The sequence below is a fragment of the Miniopterus schreibersii genome, assembly GCF_964146895.1.
Source record: "Miniopterus schreibersii genome assembly, chromosome: 2".
Lineage (NCBI taxonomy): Eukaryota > Metazoa > Chordata > Mammalia > Chiroptera > Miniopteridae > Miniopterus > Miniopterus schreibersii.
In genome coordinates, this window is record NC_138102.1 from 148450325 (window position 1) to 148467971 (window position 17647).

Consider the following 17647-nt stretch of genomic DNA (forward strand, 5'->3'; position numbering starts at 1 on the left):
AACAAAATTCTAAAATTCTATAAATGCTATTGATTGGACACCTACCATATGCCAGGAATTATGCTAGGACTATAGAATTGTGGATGAGACCCAGTTCCAGCTCTCTTGAGAGCTTGAATTCTAGCAAAGAATATAATATCACTAAGGAGTAAACAGAAGGAATTTAAAATTAATTTTCCAACACAGTCCTAGTTTTCTGAGAGGTCCTATGCTCAAATTAAATATGAAATCAGTTATTGCTGTGGCCATTATTAGTAAAGCACTTTCAATAAAATGTGCTTTAACATCATGGCCAATTTCTAATTTGGTGTATTACCTCTCTCCTACGAAATTTCAACCAAACGAAGCTGCCACTTCATTGCTGGGTGAAAGAAGCCTTCTCTTTCTTTCTTTGTACATGTATATATGTATGTGTGTGTAGAAGTGTATGTTTTTAAAAGAAACTACTGTTTTTAAAATAATAGTTGTTATATAATTGAAGATTTCAGAAGACTAAAATGATTACTTGCCTATGACAAATTTACATGTAAATTTACAAATTTACATATATAATTATACTTATTCATCCCAGAAACCACCTTTTCTGAGTTTTGTAATAGGACTACATTATTAAATTTAATGTGTGTTTCTTCAGCTATCTTATTAGTTATATTGGCAATGCTACTTAGGTTTTTAAAATTTTCTTTAAAAAGTACTGCTGAGATGCTTTAACAACTTAATTTCTGTAAAGCTCTTTACACAGTGGCTTACCTGTAGTAAATGCTTACTATATGGGAGCCATTACTGTTAAGTACGTATTTGAAAGAATGTAATTTATGGCCCTGGTTGGTGTGGCTCAGTTCGTTGAGTATCATCCAGTTCACTGAAAGGTCATGGGTTTGATTCTTGGTCAGGGCACATACCCAGGTTGTGCGTTCGGTCCTCGGGGCGTGTATGGGAGGTAACTGATCAATGTTTCTTTCCCTCCCTCCCTCCCTCCCTCCCTCCCTCCCTCCCTCCCTCCCTCCCTCCCTCCCTCCCTCCCTCCTCTTCTTCTCTCTCTAAAAAAAAATAAAAAAATGCTAAAGAATATAATTTATTACTGCCAAATTAATTTTTAGTTACTATTGATGGTTTGTGGTGGGAGGTAGGAATTCAGTGAAAGCAGTATCTTTAAATTTCATTCATGTAGTACTACTGTACTATAGAATTCTTTCCTATGTATCCTTCATTTTGCTCATCAAACCACCCTACATGGATGGAGGAAAGGAAGATGGTCATCTCATCACAGATTTAGTGTTCGAATGTAGATTGAAACTCCGGTTTTTTGGTTGATCTTTTCACCCTTCCATCTCTGATAAACAGGTTTATAAAACAATCCTATTTGGGTAAAAGGTTTCTTTGCTCATTCCTCTTTCCTTCAAGGTTAGCTATAGGGCCAGTATACTGAAAGAAAGATTAGCATTTTGTGGGGTATCAAGTTTTCTCAAGGATTTAATGAAAACTTAGTGTATGTTTCTGTTTTTTTTTGGAAGACATTTTCCTTAAATAATCATCTTTTACAGGTTGTAATTTTACTGGTATTACAAGTGCATAAAATGTCATAGTGACTTTGTAAGTTATTCATTTAATATTGAATACCTAAAATGTTTCTATTTATTGGCTTTCAAATGTTTGCTAATAAAATCTCTACCTTTTTATATATGACCTAAGATTGATAATCATCTGTTTTAAAAGATTCAGTGTGCACTCCATTCTGTAATATTGTTTACTATGGAAAATTGCAGAATTACTGAGAAATTCAGAGCGGGAGGGAACCTTTCAAGAGCTTCCATAATGTTTAGTAATTCTTGAGACAGGCTAGTTTTTATTACTTGGAGCCTTAATGGTAAAGGGATAAGATGATCTTCAGAGGAAAGATCTTGAGGGGTTTCAGGTAGAGATGTCCACATTAAAACTTTTGAAGTGGGTTGAGGCCGCTATTGTTTGCAAACCCTTCTTGGTTAGGATTTTCAGCTCAGTTTGGAGGATTCTTGTTCTGGTACTGTCTTAGAGAACCTCCAGGTAACATACAGCAATCTGCTGGGTGAGGTCTTTTTTTCCGTTGTTAGAACTCATGGCTCTAGCCTAGCATCTTCTTGACAGGTAAGAAACAGGCCTGGAAAGACTGTGACTATGGCTAGTGTCAGATTCAGGTATTTGGATTTCCAGTTCTTTTTATTACATTGCTGTGGTAGCGTTTAAATTTGCTGGCAAGTAACTTCATAAGGATTTCTTGTAAATTTCATTATACCTAGATCTAGTGCTATATATTTTGATAACTCCTAACATTAAACCTACTACTTATAACTAATATGATAAGAACTTATGTTAAAATCTGGGCTAGTACTATAATGAATGAGAAACAAAATACTCTGTTATTTTCCCTATTTAACAAATACATATATATTTTTTTTCATTCATTTTTATTGCTGGCTAACGTTTCATTCACCACAGTTATTTGACCATTTTATTGTTGATAGGCTTGGCATAGTTGCTACAAATACTTTTGAAGTACAAATATTAACAAACTTCATTTTGATGTCGTTTATAGTAATGTTTATTGTGCTATGTATTTTTTCTTGTTTGATACAGTATTTCTTAGGAAAAGAATCCCAGTAAATATTACTTCCCCTTTTATTTGTGACATAAGTGATAAGAATCACTAATAGTATAACTAATAACCAGTTTGATTATATGTGTATACATGAATGTGTGTGTACGATAAAAAGTTTGTACAGCTCTACGTACATTTGCAGAGTAGGCAAAGCCGTTTTGGTCGTCTTTTGTCTTTTTCCATTCCCTTTTGCTATTTATCTTTTTCCCCAGGGCCCACGGTCTCCTTACTAGCCCTCATTCAAAAATGTTCTGATTCCTTTATTTTCTTCATTCCACCAACAGCTCTTCCTTCACTAGAAAATCTTACCTGCTTTATGTAAATCTAAATAAAGTAATTCTTTCAAATGTGAATGTAAATAAAAGTGAGCATGGTGTATAGCGTTATTTTTTTCCTTAAGATAATGCTCTGATGACAAAAGTATTACATGCTCATTGAAGATACTAAAGAATAAAGAAGTATAAGGAGGAAAATAGGAATGTCCATCATAACATATCTCCAATGAGAGAGAGCTGTTTTTCAAATGTTGTGTTTAATGTTTCTTTTCTGTCTTTTTACATGTAGATATTAGCGTTTAAAAGTGGAAGTTGAGGTATCTGGTTGGAAGAATGGGAGAATGGAGAAGACTTCTAAATCAGTGGCCTTCTCTGACTTCCCATGACTGCTTTCACCTTGCCTGATCCTCTATGCTCCAGTGTGTTTCACAGATACTAGTCCTAGGGAATGCTCTTTGAAAACAAGAAGTCAAGAAAGTTTGAAAATACTGCATATCATATCTTCACGGAGTTTAATAAATGAAAGTTTCTTAGAAGTCCTCTGGTAAAACAACTTGTTTTATTTAATTGAACAGTTATCTATCTTACTTGACCAGAACATGTTGGGACATATTGTTCTGTGGACCCTTTCTATTGAAGTTGGTCCAAAGACCAGTGGTATTGGCATCACCTGGGTATTCATTAGAAATGAAGAATCTTGCCCTGGCCAGTGTGACTCAGTTGGTTGAGCGTCATCCCATGAATGAAGAGGTCACCAGTTCCATTCCTGGTTAGGGCACATGCTCGAGTTGTGGGCTCGATACTCAGTAGGGGGTGTGCAGAAGGCAGCTGATTGATGTTTCTTTTCCCTCTTGTTCCTCTCTAAAATCAGTAAAAACATATTTCCTAAAAAAGGCCCCCACCAAGGACTTAGTCAGAACCTACATTTTCACAGGATCCCTAGATTATTCATGTGCACATTAAAATTTGAGGAGCACTGCTTTAGTTTTTTTTCAGGATAAGATAAACTGGGCAAGGTTCTGAGTTGTTTATTCCACTTGATCTGCTTTTTCCAAAGGGCTCTCCCCCCCCCCCCTTTTATTGTGTGAGCAATGTGCATGTGTGCAGGCAGGGTTGCAAATACGCGTGTATGTGGGCATGCATGTATATACAGGCATGTGAGTGTGGGTGTGTTTCTGTTCATGGTGCCCCTTCTCTGTTCAGCCAACACTTCCCTCATGAACTCTATGTCCAAAAATGACTCCCTCTGTTAACACCTTTTTCCTCTTATCCCTGCTTCTGTTTATTCATACACAACCATACGTTCCTTCAACCATACAGCTCATTCAGGGCTGACTTTGGAAGCCTCCTGTGAGAGAGCAAGTTGCAGGACATAAGGGAGTAGGAGGAGATAGGTCTGCCACTTAGAATCAAGTAACATTTCTTGGAGTAGAAGAGAGTTGGCTGTCCCTCAGAGGGCCCAGGGGTTTTGAATTGTGTTGATTGGAACCCTGAGGTCTCATGGAATTGTTTCACTGGCTGCCAATAGGAGCAAGCAAGTAGGGCTCCATGCTCCCCATTCCACTTCAGTCAGACCACCTACACTCATTTTATTTATTAGGATTTGTTTTGATCTTTATCTCCTAAAGGTACTTTGCTATCAAAGCACTATTTTTGAAAATTGCTGCCCTATTCCATCCATTTAGCCTTCTACAACTCAGATTCTTCTGTTTACAACAGACTGGGTTAATTGTGACTGGACTTTTTTTTTTTTTAATTATTTTAAATTTTATTTTTGTTTAAAATATTACAGATGTCCCTTTTTCTCCCCAATGACCCGTTCCTTCCCCCTCCCCAGACCTTTCCCTTAGCCTCACATTTCAAAGGGGAGAGTTGATAATGAGTTTTGTATATTGGTGGGGGAGATTTGAAGCTTGCTTTCTTGAAAAGCCTTTCCTCCCTCCTTTCTTCCCTGTATCTTTCCTTTTTTCTTACCCATCTTCTTAGACACCTCTTTTTTTAAGACCAGGGCTGGTAAGGCCCAGAGCTACATAATCTGATTAGATGAGTAATGAGCAGTACAATTTATAGATGAAAAATATATTAAATTCATAATGTCACCAAATTGTACTTTTGACAAAATTTAATAGGACTATTCCATTATCTATGAGATTCTGGTTAGCAAATTTGGCCACTATTCCCTTGTTGCCAATTTTCCATAAACTTAATGTCTGATTACACAGCATTTTTCAGTAATATTTACACAGTAATATTTCTTGGTAATTTACATTTTAACTGTAATCTTGCCATTTTCCCCTTGTATAGGGTTTCGTTATATATTCATATTTTTAGTGCAAGAAAATATATCTAGTTTTACTTCAAATATGTATTTATTTTAAATTTTTATATGTGTTTAGTCTGATAATGGAAAGCAAAAAGAGAAAAGAGAAAAGAGCTTCAGTATTTAGTAATTTTCTGCAATTAAGTAGTATTGTGGTGAAGAGTTTAGACTCTGGAACTCCACTCTTTGGGTTTAAATATTGGTCTTACCACTTACTGTGTGACCTTGTGAAAGATACTCAACCTCTTGAGCCACAGTTTTCTCATTTGTAAAATGGAGATGATAATTACACCTACCTGATAGGGTTGTTGTGAGGATTAGAGGAGATAATTCTTGGGAAGTACTTGGTACAGTGCCTGCTATGTAGTAAGTCCTCAAAAAATGTTAGCCAAAAACATCAAATACACAAGTGGTAATATAATTCATATAGGGGTATAACAGTCCCTATTGTCAAATGTGTGGATTGTAGTGAGGTAACTAACAAAACCAGAGCATAAGAATAAGTGTTTTCTGCCCTGGCTGGGTAGTTCATCTGGTTAGAGCATCATTCCAATACGCCAAGGTTGTGGTTTTAATCTCCAGTCAGGACACATACAAGAAGCAACCAATGAACGCATAGAATAAGTGGAACAACGAACTGCTGTTTCTCTCCTCTAAATATCGGTACATTTTTTAAAAAGTTAGAGAAAAAAAAAAGCACTTTGGTAGTGTGATAGTGATACGCACTGAATATACACTTAAGAGTAAGTTCATGTTGGATTGTCAGCATGGTCATGGTCCTTTTTAGGACACTGTGTCATCTTGTTCTGTGTCATATTATGCTGTTTCTTCTGCCTTACACTTTCCTATCCTCCACAACTTGTAATTCTTTATGATTGCTTAAGCATCATCTTTCTTGAGAAGCACTCCTTTATTTTGAGGCCAGAATGAATGCCCTTTCAAGTACTGTCAAAGCATTCTATGCAAAATGTGATGATTGTATTACACAGCATATTGAAAATATTTTGTTTTTGTTTCTCTTTCCTTTCCTGGACTAATCTTGAGAGTAGTACCATGGGTTCTGGAATCACATTTCAGTTTAAATCCCCATCTTGCCATTTGTAGCCATATAACCATAGGGCTTTTTGGTGATAATTAAATGTGATGAATGATGTAAGGAAATTGTCACTGTTCTTAATAATAAAGATAATTGTAAATGATAGTAATAAAAATTCTAAATGCCTGTCACGGTGTCTTACATAGGTATTAATAATGCTTAACTTAACTGCAAAGGCTCTTTATCATTTATCTGATTCTGTTGCTCCTTTAAATTGTTTTCCACTTCTTGTTTTTTAAAGACTAATATAATTTAATTTCATTATGAGTCAGGTGGAGTATGTTTAATTATGCCCATTTTATTTGATAAAAGAATTTGTGTAAACTCATGTTACCTTCATACCTGACTTTTTCAGCTGTTTAATATGCTTAACTAGAGGCAGATAGACCATTTAGTGGAAGCCATTGCAGTAGTCTGGGCAAGAGATAGTAGTGGCCCAACAAGGATAATGTCTGTGGTAAAGAGAAATGAATGGATTCTAGACATGTTTAAGAGAAAATTTATAGGACTTAATGAGTGGTTGGATATGGCTGTAGGAGGTAGGCAGGTGGGTTGTAGAGAGGGAAGAAGCAAAGATGAGTCCCAGATTCTAGCTTAATGAAGTAGCTGGGTAAATAAATGGTAGAACTTCTCACTGACATGGGCTACAGGAAGAAGGGCACGTTTGGGTAAGGTAATAGTTCCCTTTTAGATTTATTTAATTTCAGGTGTCTGAGGGAAATCTGAGAGGGGAGACCTATGAGGGTGTTGGATATGTGGGGCTTGAGCTTAGGAAGGAGAACAGCTTAGGATGGTGTCGTCATCAATATGTTGAAGACATGGGAGAGGAAAACATCAGGGAGAGAATAGACTGCATAGCATTAGAAAGGAGAACCTGGACAGAAACTTGAGAAACATCACTACTTTTTTGTGGTGGTAGAAGAGAGCAGCCACAAAGGAGAAAGAAATGGAGGAGAAAGAAAAACTGAATCTGGAGTAAGAAACCCAGGAAAGTGTGATGTGACAGAGACAGGGAAGAGTGTTTTGGAAAGGGTGGAATATGGCCAGCCGCCTCATGGGGCCGCCACTTCATCAGGCAGTCACATTTCTCCCTGCATTCTCTGTAATGTTTATTTTAACAAATGAGGCATTAAAATACACTTTCTAAGTTGTAACAAGATAATCCTGCATAGTGCTTGTACTAAGCTTTTCATGATAGTTACAAAAGTTCTGAATTATATCTATAGGTTAAGTAAAGGAGGTTGGGAGATGAGTAAAATTATTTAGCATCTAACTTTGTTTCTCAAGGAAGAGAACTTATCTAGTAAAATCTGTCATTAAGCCTGTACTTCCACAGGTAGTTCCTGATTATAGCTACAGAAATTAATAGAATGAATAAAAAAAGTTGGGTCCATCTTGGTATCAAGAACTTCTAAAGTGGTAAGTAAATGTATAGTAATTTGAAGATCTTGGAAAATTGCATGGTTAATTGTGGAGGAGCATGAATGGCTTGAAGAAGCCTTTATCTTTTGTTTTTAGGAAGAGTGAATCCTTGTGCTCTTTATGGATCAGCTAACCAAGCAAATCACAGCTTTTTCCATAAATCTATATTTGGTCTGTAAAGTGATAGTCGTCTGTGGAGTGCATTGGATTTGATGTGACTCGTGATTCAGATTTCATGAGTGCTGAATAACAGAGCTATTACTTAGAGCACAGGCAATAGTTTGAAAACTTACTGTTGACTTCAGACTATATTGAAATTTATTATGTTGGAAAAATTTGCCAGTGTTTTATAAAATCAGTTTTACACAGAAGATATGTACTTTAACATCTTTGAGATAGTTATTAAGAATTGATTTGAAAACTAATGGAGGGCTTAAACTCTGGTCGCATTAATTGTAATATAATCAGAAAAGATGAGAAAAAATGTAATTACAGAATGAAGGTTAGGCTTCCTTATTGTGTTGACATAATTGTTGACATTTTTGCATATTAACTTGGATACTAACTATAATCAGTGTGTAAATGGCTGCATGTAATGCTCCTGACATTTTGGACTGGGATTAGGGAAATGTTAAGAATAGATGGTATTAACTGACTACAAAGTATCCCATTTTAAGATATGGTTTATAAGATGCGCTTAATTAAGGGACTGGGGTATCTGTCAAATTAGGAAGGTTGAAATGTTTACGACCAATTAATGTGATTAAGGGATCCTTAGGATATATGACTAGTACGTAAAATGATGTAAAACAAAACCACACAGCATTACAACATTGGATAATTGGTCAATGTTTAGCGTAGTATAAGAGGTGGTAAGAAGTGAAAAACACTACTTGATGTTCACTAGAATGGAACTTTATTCTGGGGTTGTAGTAATATAGGCCTTTTTAAAAAAATTCTCACCCAAGGATATATTCTTAGTGATTTTTAGAGAGAGAGGAAGGAGCAGAGAGAGAGAAGCATCAATGTGAAAGAGAAGCATTGATTGGTTGTCTCCCATATGCCCCCCAACCAGAGATCGAACCCACAATCTAGGTATGTGCCCTGACCAGGAATCGAACCCACATCCTTTTGGTGTGCTGGACAATGCTCCAACCACCCGAGCCACCCAGTCAGGGCAATGTAGACTTTTTTTATATCTATATTTGCTACATCTTAACATCATTGAATTTTTAAAAAGTAGTCAGTAGATAGAGCAACCAGTTTCCAGGGCTGCTGCATACTATGCATTGTGCAATTCTTTGTACATGGAAATGTTGGGAAGGAAATGCCCTGGAAGGTGGCATCTGATTTATTAATAAGTTTGGTGAGGATGGTTGGTAAAATTCAGTCATTGAGTGTTACCCGCTTTGGTATTTGATTGAATTTTGGGGTCTAAAAACCAAGAACAAAATTCAGGATTGGGCCCCCCTTGTCAACTCATCAATATTATTTTCCTATGAGTTCCTTTTTAGGCAGCTGATTGACATTTGCTTTGCTACTTTTAGCTTAATACTAATTATTTTGTATGCTTTCTGTATTAGTTATATATTGCTGTGTAACAGATTACCTCAAAACTTAGTAGCTGAAAACAGTAGACATTATCTTTTTTTCTTTTTTTTTGAGTCAGGAATTTAGAAGCAGCTTAGCAGGTGGTTCTGGCTCAGGGTCTCTCTGGTTCAACTGAGGGAGGATCCAGGCTAATTCATAGTTGTCAGCAGACCTTAGAACACCTGTTTCCAAGTTACTCATGTGGCTATTGGTGGGCCTCAGGACTCTGGCTATTGGCCAGAGATATCAGTCTCTTGGCCATGTAAGTCTCTCCAGGGGGCTGCTCATAAGATGGCAGCTTGCTTACCCCAAACTGGGAGCCCCCAAAACAAAAGCTATAATCTTTTTATAATCCATTTTCCAGAGTGAAATCCCATTACTTCTGTTCCTTAGAAATGAGTCAGTAAATCCAGCCCATGTTGAGGGGGAGATTACAGAAAGGCATGTATTCCAGAAGGTAGGATCATTATGACATCTTAGAGACTGCCAAGGCACTATCCTTTAAAAGTTTAAAACTTTAAATTATTACAGAATTCTTTTCTTTTTTGTAAGAGAACATTTATTTATAAAATTATAGAGGTAGAAGAAGCAATTTCTAGAAGAAATGGGCTTAGGAAACAAGTTACAGAGGCAAAGGATGGGACCCTGGAGCTTGGGAGTGAGAAAGCTGATAACAGTGCCTGGGGGGAGGGAGAGGGAGAAGGGAAAGAGGAAAGGAAAGGGATAGGTACAGGTTTGCTCCTCGAGGGAGAACACTGCAGAATCCTTTCTTGAAAGGAAAGCATATGGGTAGGGGAAACTCAAAATAATATTGTAGATAAAAGGGGAACCGTTCTGTTCAGAGCAGGGGTCCTAGCCCTTGATCAGAAATCAAACCTGAACCACACTGGCCAGGGCATAACTCTCTTTTTTTTTTTTTAAATCCTCACCAGAGGATATTTTATCTATTGCTTTTCAGAGAGAATGGAGGGAGGGGGAGGGAGGGAGAGAAAGAGAGAAGTGACATCAACTGGTTGCCTCCTGCACGTGCCCAACCGGGGGCCGGGGCTTGAGCCTGCAACCAAAGTATGTGCCCTTGGCTGGAATTGAACCTGGTCCCTTCAGTCAACAGACCGGCACTCTAACCACTGAGCAAAACCTGCTAGGGCTATAACTCACTTTTAACCTTACTGTGGTTAACTGAGGTTCAACTTAATTACATAAACACACATCCCTGCATATTTATATATGAACCTTCAATAATGTCACTTATATATGTGTGAATATGTGTATAATATCAAATTTTATTATACTATTACAGGATTTATCCTGAACAACTTTCACAACTGTAATACCTTACATTAAATATTTAAATCTTAATGGAAATTAGAAAATAATATACCTGAAAACAAAACCAGTTGTAATTTAGGTTTCTTCTTGCCAAAATATAATGTCCAAACCAATGGGTAGTAATGGAAGTGAAAGTTAGCTACCACATTGTTTTCTGAGCACTTTTTTCAGATTGATTTGATGGAGTAGATTTTCATTAGTGAAATGCTTGATTTGGTTCTTGATTACTAAGGAGGGCGAATACCTTTTTGTGGATGAGTGTAATGATTATTAAAGCTTACACAGGTACTTTTGAATAGAACATCCTAATTTTTGGAATTTCTTTTCTAAGCTGTTCTGATAAAATCTTCATCATAATTGAGCTTCAAACATAACTTTGAATACTGGTCTTTAAGTGACCCTTTTGCTTACCTTAAAATATTTTCAAGAGATTTTAATTCATTTAAGTTTTTTGAAAATGTACTTGATTCTATTTTAAATTTGTAAGACCTGAGTTTAGTGGAGACTGCATTGCTATAAATAAAATTTGGAAATTATTGCTTAGTTCTTAATGACATCTTTTATACCAGCTTATACCATAAGGTTAGTATGTTTGGATTATTGCTCCTATGTCTGTTTTATCAACTCAAACCTTTGTGCCATGTACTTGCTCACTCTTCAGGGAATCGAAGTTAACAAGGAATTTAGTTAACTAGAAAAGTTAACTAGATGACCCTTTTGGTATTTATTCTTGTATTACAGTTAGAAATGGAGGTCTGTGTTGTGCCCCTGTTTGAGTGAATGATTCATTTAAAAATGAATGCATTAATTAGTGTCATTTTAAAAATTCAGATTTATAGAAAAATGGATATAATTTACCAAAGACCATTTATATCTTAAAATTAAGTAGAAATCTAGCAAAAATCTTGACGTGTGCTGTTAGCCTTTACAAAATACAAATACTACCTCATAACAAGATTGAAATGTAAGGTTTAAAAAAGAGTCTTTATTGATTTTAGAGGGAGGAAGGGAGAGAGACAGAGATAGAAACATCAGTGATGAGAGTCATTGATTGGCTGCCTCCTGAATGCCCCTGACTGGGGATCAAGCCCACAACCCGGGCACGTGCCCTGACTGGAATCCAACCACGATTTCCTGGATCAGAGGTCGATGCTCAACCACCAAGCCATGCTGGCTGGGCTTGAAATGGAAGATTTTAATTAGAATTACATTTTCAATTTTTTTGTTGAATAGCTATTTTATAAACCATTTTATCCTATTTACAATTAAAATGAAGGAAAAAGTATACATTATCTTTAATTTGTTTCCAAAGGATGAAGAATCATGAAACCATAGTTTCTTGAAGGTAGTAACATAATGGTAAAAGGGAGGTGTATTACTGAAACATATCTTTCTGTATCTTCAACAAGAATTAGTGTTTGAAGTCATCACTGCTGTAGCACATTAAAATGAACATATGCCTGATATGTATTGAGTTAAAGGATATAGGATATGTTAATGTGAACTTGAAGATAAAGTTCTGTTGAGTAGACCTTGTTTTCATTTTGTTAGAAGCAGTTGGATTTTTTTTAATGACAGGTCCATTTTTAGGCAATTATTTTAAAAGTATAACAGTTAATAAAAAATATTACTATACTACTTTGTACAAGTATTTAAATTAAAATCATCATTGTTATTTGTCCATGGTCTGGCATACTTTTATGCATGTGTATGTGGTTGGTTTGTTATAGGTGGCAAATGGTTATTTTAAAGACTTATGGAGTGATGAATGGGAATTGTATTGATGCTTTTTATTTGAAGTCTTGTATATTGTTAATCCATTGTAGTGGCCTCAACACCAAAATTCAGTGAATGTTAATGGCAGTGGCTAGTTAGGAAATTACAGATAATGATCAACTAATTATCCTTGTACTAATATTAAAAATGATGGTGTTGTTTCAGTGAAATGGAATAGTCTGATAGCTGATATATTTGTGTATTAAAATATAACTACCATTATAGTGGAAACTTAAAAACGAAACCATTTAAATCACTTTCTTTTGCTTGTGTTTCTAATAATTCCAGAAGTTTTTGTTGACAGTGTAGTTAGCAGTGTCTGTATTTACTTTGGTGCATGCATATGTAGTTATCTGGTGAATTTACAACCCTTTTCTCTGTAGTTCTATATGTATTAATAATCTCAAATAAAATGAAATTATCTTCTTATTCTGATAGAGAAGAAAAAGCTGGATCACTTACCAGTAACTGGAGTTCTCCTATTGGGTAATCTCCACAGATCCACATTCTTTGAAGTTATTGTGAATGCCTTGAGGACCAAGGAACCGTTGAAATTTCCAATTTCAGGAAGGTAAGCAAGTGCACTGAAGCATGTCTCTAGCATCTTCCAAATCCCCTCCCCCCAACTTTCTTACATATACATCTGTACTGCATGCCCCCTCAGTTCCAATGGAAGCCCATCAGGAAGAATCTCATGCTGGACAGAAGGGCAAGAGAGGTGGATCTGTGAGGGAAAAGACCCAATAGGATAACTCAAGTTACTGGTAAGTAATCTAGTTTTTTCAAGCTTGAGATTTTTTTCTCACATTTCTTCTCTTTAGAAGGAGTTCGTTTAATTACAAATAAAGGAAGTTGTTTGCGATAGCTTCTTTTTGTAAGTTTGATATGGATTATGGAATTTATTGTATGGATGATAAATACCTAGTTCTTCAATAGTGTATGAATAAACATGACGTTAATTTCAAAGTATATCATTTATATAATGGCTGTTTATAAAAATTATGTTTATTATCTTATGGAAACAGTATAAAAAGCAAATTAAGGAATGTGTTGAAATATGTTAAGTCATTTATTTGTGATGTTGCTTTTATTGAAATAAATATTTAACACTAAAAGTTATGCTTATGCCAGTTGGACAAATTCTTTTGACATAATGCTGAACAGCAAAAATAGTTTTATTTAACCTGACTAGCACTTCTTACTGACATAGTTTTCAGTGTATCTTTTAACTTCACTGAAGGTGTATTTAGAAAATAACTCAGGGCATGTTGCAATTTTATTTACCACTTCCTTGTTCATGTTCATAGTGGATGGACTTACTGATGTGAAGGGTTGCGCAGTTGGTTCAGTGTTTGCTCTCTGGTTCCTCAGGTACCAGATAATTTATTGAGCTGGCATGTAAATGTTAGAAATGGACAGAGTTCTTTGCTTCTCATTTCTCTCTCACATTATGCATTGTTACCAGGTTACCATTTCTAAAAGGACACTTTTAGCATGTAAAGAGCCTGTAGTGGTGCCCTGCTCTAGCTATTTTATAAAATTTTCTTCCATTTGCTAGGTACTAAAGGCCTCTCGTAATCCTATCTCATCCTATTTATCTAGCCCAAATTTCTTCACTTTGGAATTTTTGTTTGGCCTTATTTGGGCACTTATGTTTATATTTTGGTTTGTGCTTTTCCATTTTCTTGAAATGACCTTTCCATTCTTTTCTATACTTTAAGGTTGAGGTCAAGTAGTGCCTCTTACGTAAATCCTTTTATGCTAGCACCTCTCTTTTACATTTGTTTCAGTGAGTGGAAACATGAGATTGCTCTGAGGATTGAATTAATTCATGGAATGTACTTAGTTCAGTGCCTAGCAGCACATAGTAAACACTCTTCTTGTTAGCTATTATTTAATTGTAGATTGATCTTAAACATTTCTGTGATTATAGATATACTTCTTATCTGTATGACACAGTTTAGCCTTTAAATATTAGCTTCAGGTTATAATGCTGTTTCTTTTTAAATAAAACTCTTAAGCTGACTTGTATGGTCTTTGAGAACAAGTCAAGGATAGGATTTTTCAAAAAGTCCTTACCCCCAAGGACATGCTTGCTTTATTTATTTATTTATTTATTTATTTATTTATTTATTTATATTTATTTATTGATTTCAGAGGGAGGAAGGGAGAGGGAGAGAAACATCAGTGATGAATCATTGATTGGCTGCCTCCTGCATGCCCCCTACTGGGGATTGAACCCACAACCTGGGCATATGACCTCACCGGGAATCAAACCTCGATCTCCTGGATCATAGGTCGATGCCCACTCTGGCTGGGCATGCTCATTGGTTTTAGAGAGAGAGGAAGGGGGAGAGAGGAAGAGGGAGAAAGAAAGAGAGAGAACATCAATTGATACCTGAAACCTTTCTGTATACAGGATGATTTCCCAGCCAGCTGAGCCACACCAGCCAAGGCATCAAGGATAGGATTTTATTGTTCTTTATCTTATTTAGTTACTCACACTAGTGAGTAGATTAAATTGTATCCATTGAAAAATTAGTTTTTTATCTAAATTTACAAATATACTTAACAGTTTTTGCATTTATAAACAGATTTATTTGGCTTATCAGTGCTGTTTATACTGTATGTTTTTGTTAAGAACATTTCCCCCCCTATAATACTGGCATAGTAAAATTATAGTTTAGTACAATATAAACTTCTCTTATGGAATATTACAAAGGAGTGTATAGTTTTGAGAGAATTAGTTTGGCTTTACTTTAGGACTCTGTGTAATGTTAGAAAACAAACTGGAATTCAGTATACTTGATTTTTTGAGGTTTGACTATCTTAGAAGGTTATTGCTTAATTTTGAGGAATTGGATTTAAGTATACCTATCTGATGTAGCAGTAAATGAAATCTGTTTTCAAGGTCACTGAGGAAGGAAAGGCTCTTTGACAGATTGACTGTCACTTCTAAATAATCTATCAGAGAACCAGTTCATGTCCAATAGACAAGCCAAAATAAAGAACATTTAGTCAGATGGCTTCAGTGCTTGTCTTGAGTCTGTTTATGCACATCCACATAAGAGACTACAATCTTATGTTTTCTTTGGTTTGATAATGGTATGATGGTTATTACTGACAATACCTTTATTCTTTAGAGGTATATACTGAAATATTTAGAATTGAAGTATCACAGTGGATTTAGGAATGGGCTCAGAAAAGAAAATGTTGGTATTTGGGTGTGGTGTGTGTATGAATGTATAAAGATAAAAAGAAAGATAAAGCAAATGTTAATTTTGAACCTAGGTGAAGGGCATATAGATATACATTATACTTTCAACTTCTCTGTGACTTTGATATTTTTCCAAAAAAAAGTTGGGGAGGAAGTACTTTAAAAAGAACTTTACTGTGCTTCAGTTTCTCTAATTCTAAAATAGGAAAAATAGAACTTGTTCTTTCCATGCCTTGATGCAGGTAGGCATAGTGGGATAACACTTGGTTGGTAGAATAGCAGTCAAGAGGACTTTCAGGAAGTTTTTTTTGACATTAGAGTTTTATAATGGAGAACTTTTCAAAGAACATATCACCTGAAAGTGTATTAGCTTAATATATATTTATTCCCTTTTTAAATTAAGAGTATACTGCATTATAATTGAACAAGAACCAGCAAGAAATAAATATATAGACATATAAAGTAACCAGTTGAAGTATTGAAAATGAAAAACATATAGGAAGTTTTAACACCATAAATGGACGTAATAGAAGATTAGACACTTCTTGAAATTAAGAACTTCTTAATTAAGAAGTTCTAAATTAAGAAGTTCTTAATTTCAAGATAAAACTGGTAACTCAGGACACAGCACAGGGAAATAAAGAGATGAAAAATGCGAAAGAAAGCTGAGATATCTTGAAGGCTAGATGAAAAGCTCCAAATGAATGTCTTATTGGAGTTCCAGAAGAGAGGATACAGAGACTAGTAGAGAAGCAATATTGAAGGAAAAAATGACTAAGAATTTTTCAAGAATTAAAAAAGAGCTTAATTACAACAAAATGTATCAAAACTTGAGGAGTATAAGAGAAGTGGGGCTTTAGGGGTAAATTTATAACCTTAAGTGCATGTATTAAGTTGAAAGAAAATAAATGAACCAGATATTCAATTTAAAAACGGAGAAAGAAAAACCAGAGAAAGAAGGAAGAGAGAGGAAATAAAAGTAAATACAGAATTTGGTAAAATAGAAAATAATCAACAATAAAAACAGTAGTGATGTTTATTCAAATCAAAGCTGGTTCTTTTCAGTTGATTAAGTTCTGAAAATACTCATCAGGAAACAGATGACATATAATAAAATTTAAAAATGGAATATAATTACAAACAATTGCATATAAAAAGGGAATATAATTACATGTGCAATTGTAATTTAAATATCACCAGAAATCATCTTTTTTTTAAATACATCTTTATTGATTTCAGAGAGAGGAAAGGAGAGGGAGAGAGAGAGAGGGAAACCTCAATGATGAGAGAGTCATTGATTGGCTGCAGCCCGCAACCCAGGATGTGCTCTGACCGGGAATTGAACCCCGATCTCCTGGACCCTAGGTTGACGCTCAACCACTGAGTCATGCCCAGCTGGGCCAGAAATCACTTTTAATTTATATGTATATAAGTTTTTTAAGCCAGGTGAAAAGGTATGTTTTTTGGGGGGGGAGGGAAGTCATTCCAAAATTGACTATACAAGAAAAAGAAAATTCAAAGAAACTAAAAACCATTTAAGAAATTAAAGCTGTAGTAAATTTCCCCAAGGGGAGCTTTTTTTAAATAGCCAGTTTATTAAGCTATAATTCACAAACCATACCATTTACCTATTTAAAATGTAATATTCAGTAGTTTGTAGTATTTTTACAGAGTTGTACAACCATTACCACCGTCAATTTTAGAATATTTTCATCACCTCAGAAAGAAACTCTGTACCTATTAGCATTCAGTGCCAATTCTCTGCAAACCAGCAGTAGGCAACCACTAATCCGCTCTCTGTTTCTATAGATTTTCCCCTTCTATTTTTAAAATTAATTAACTAATTAATTAATTTTAATATATCTTTAATGATTTCAGAGAGAGGAAAGGAGAGGGGGAGAGAGAGAGAGAGAGAGAGAAACATCAATGATGAGGGAGTCATTGATCGGCTGCCTAGCCCGCAACCCGGGCATGTGTCCTGACTGAG

The 17647-nt window shown here is 35.4% G+C and overlaps 1 protein-coding gene across 3 annotated transcripts in view; it reads left to right on the forward strand.

Moving 5' to 3' along the window:
* Positions 1-17647, forward strand: part of YAF2 (YY1 associated factor 2) — a gene marked incomplete at its 3' end in the record, with an annotated part of 67379 nt that overhangs the window by 9604 nt on the left and 40128 nt on the right. The window contains exon 3 of one of the 3 annotated variants that reach the window (XM_081125586.1): positions 12943-13014. The exons of the other annotated variants lie outside the window; for them this stretch is intronic. Coding sequence (XP_080981712.1) covers positions 12943-13014 — 72 coding nt within the window. The remainder of the gene's footprint in view (positions 1-12942; positions 13015-17647) is intronic. 3 annotated transcript variants of the gene reach the window in all.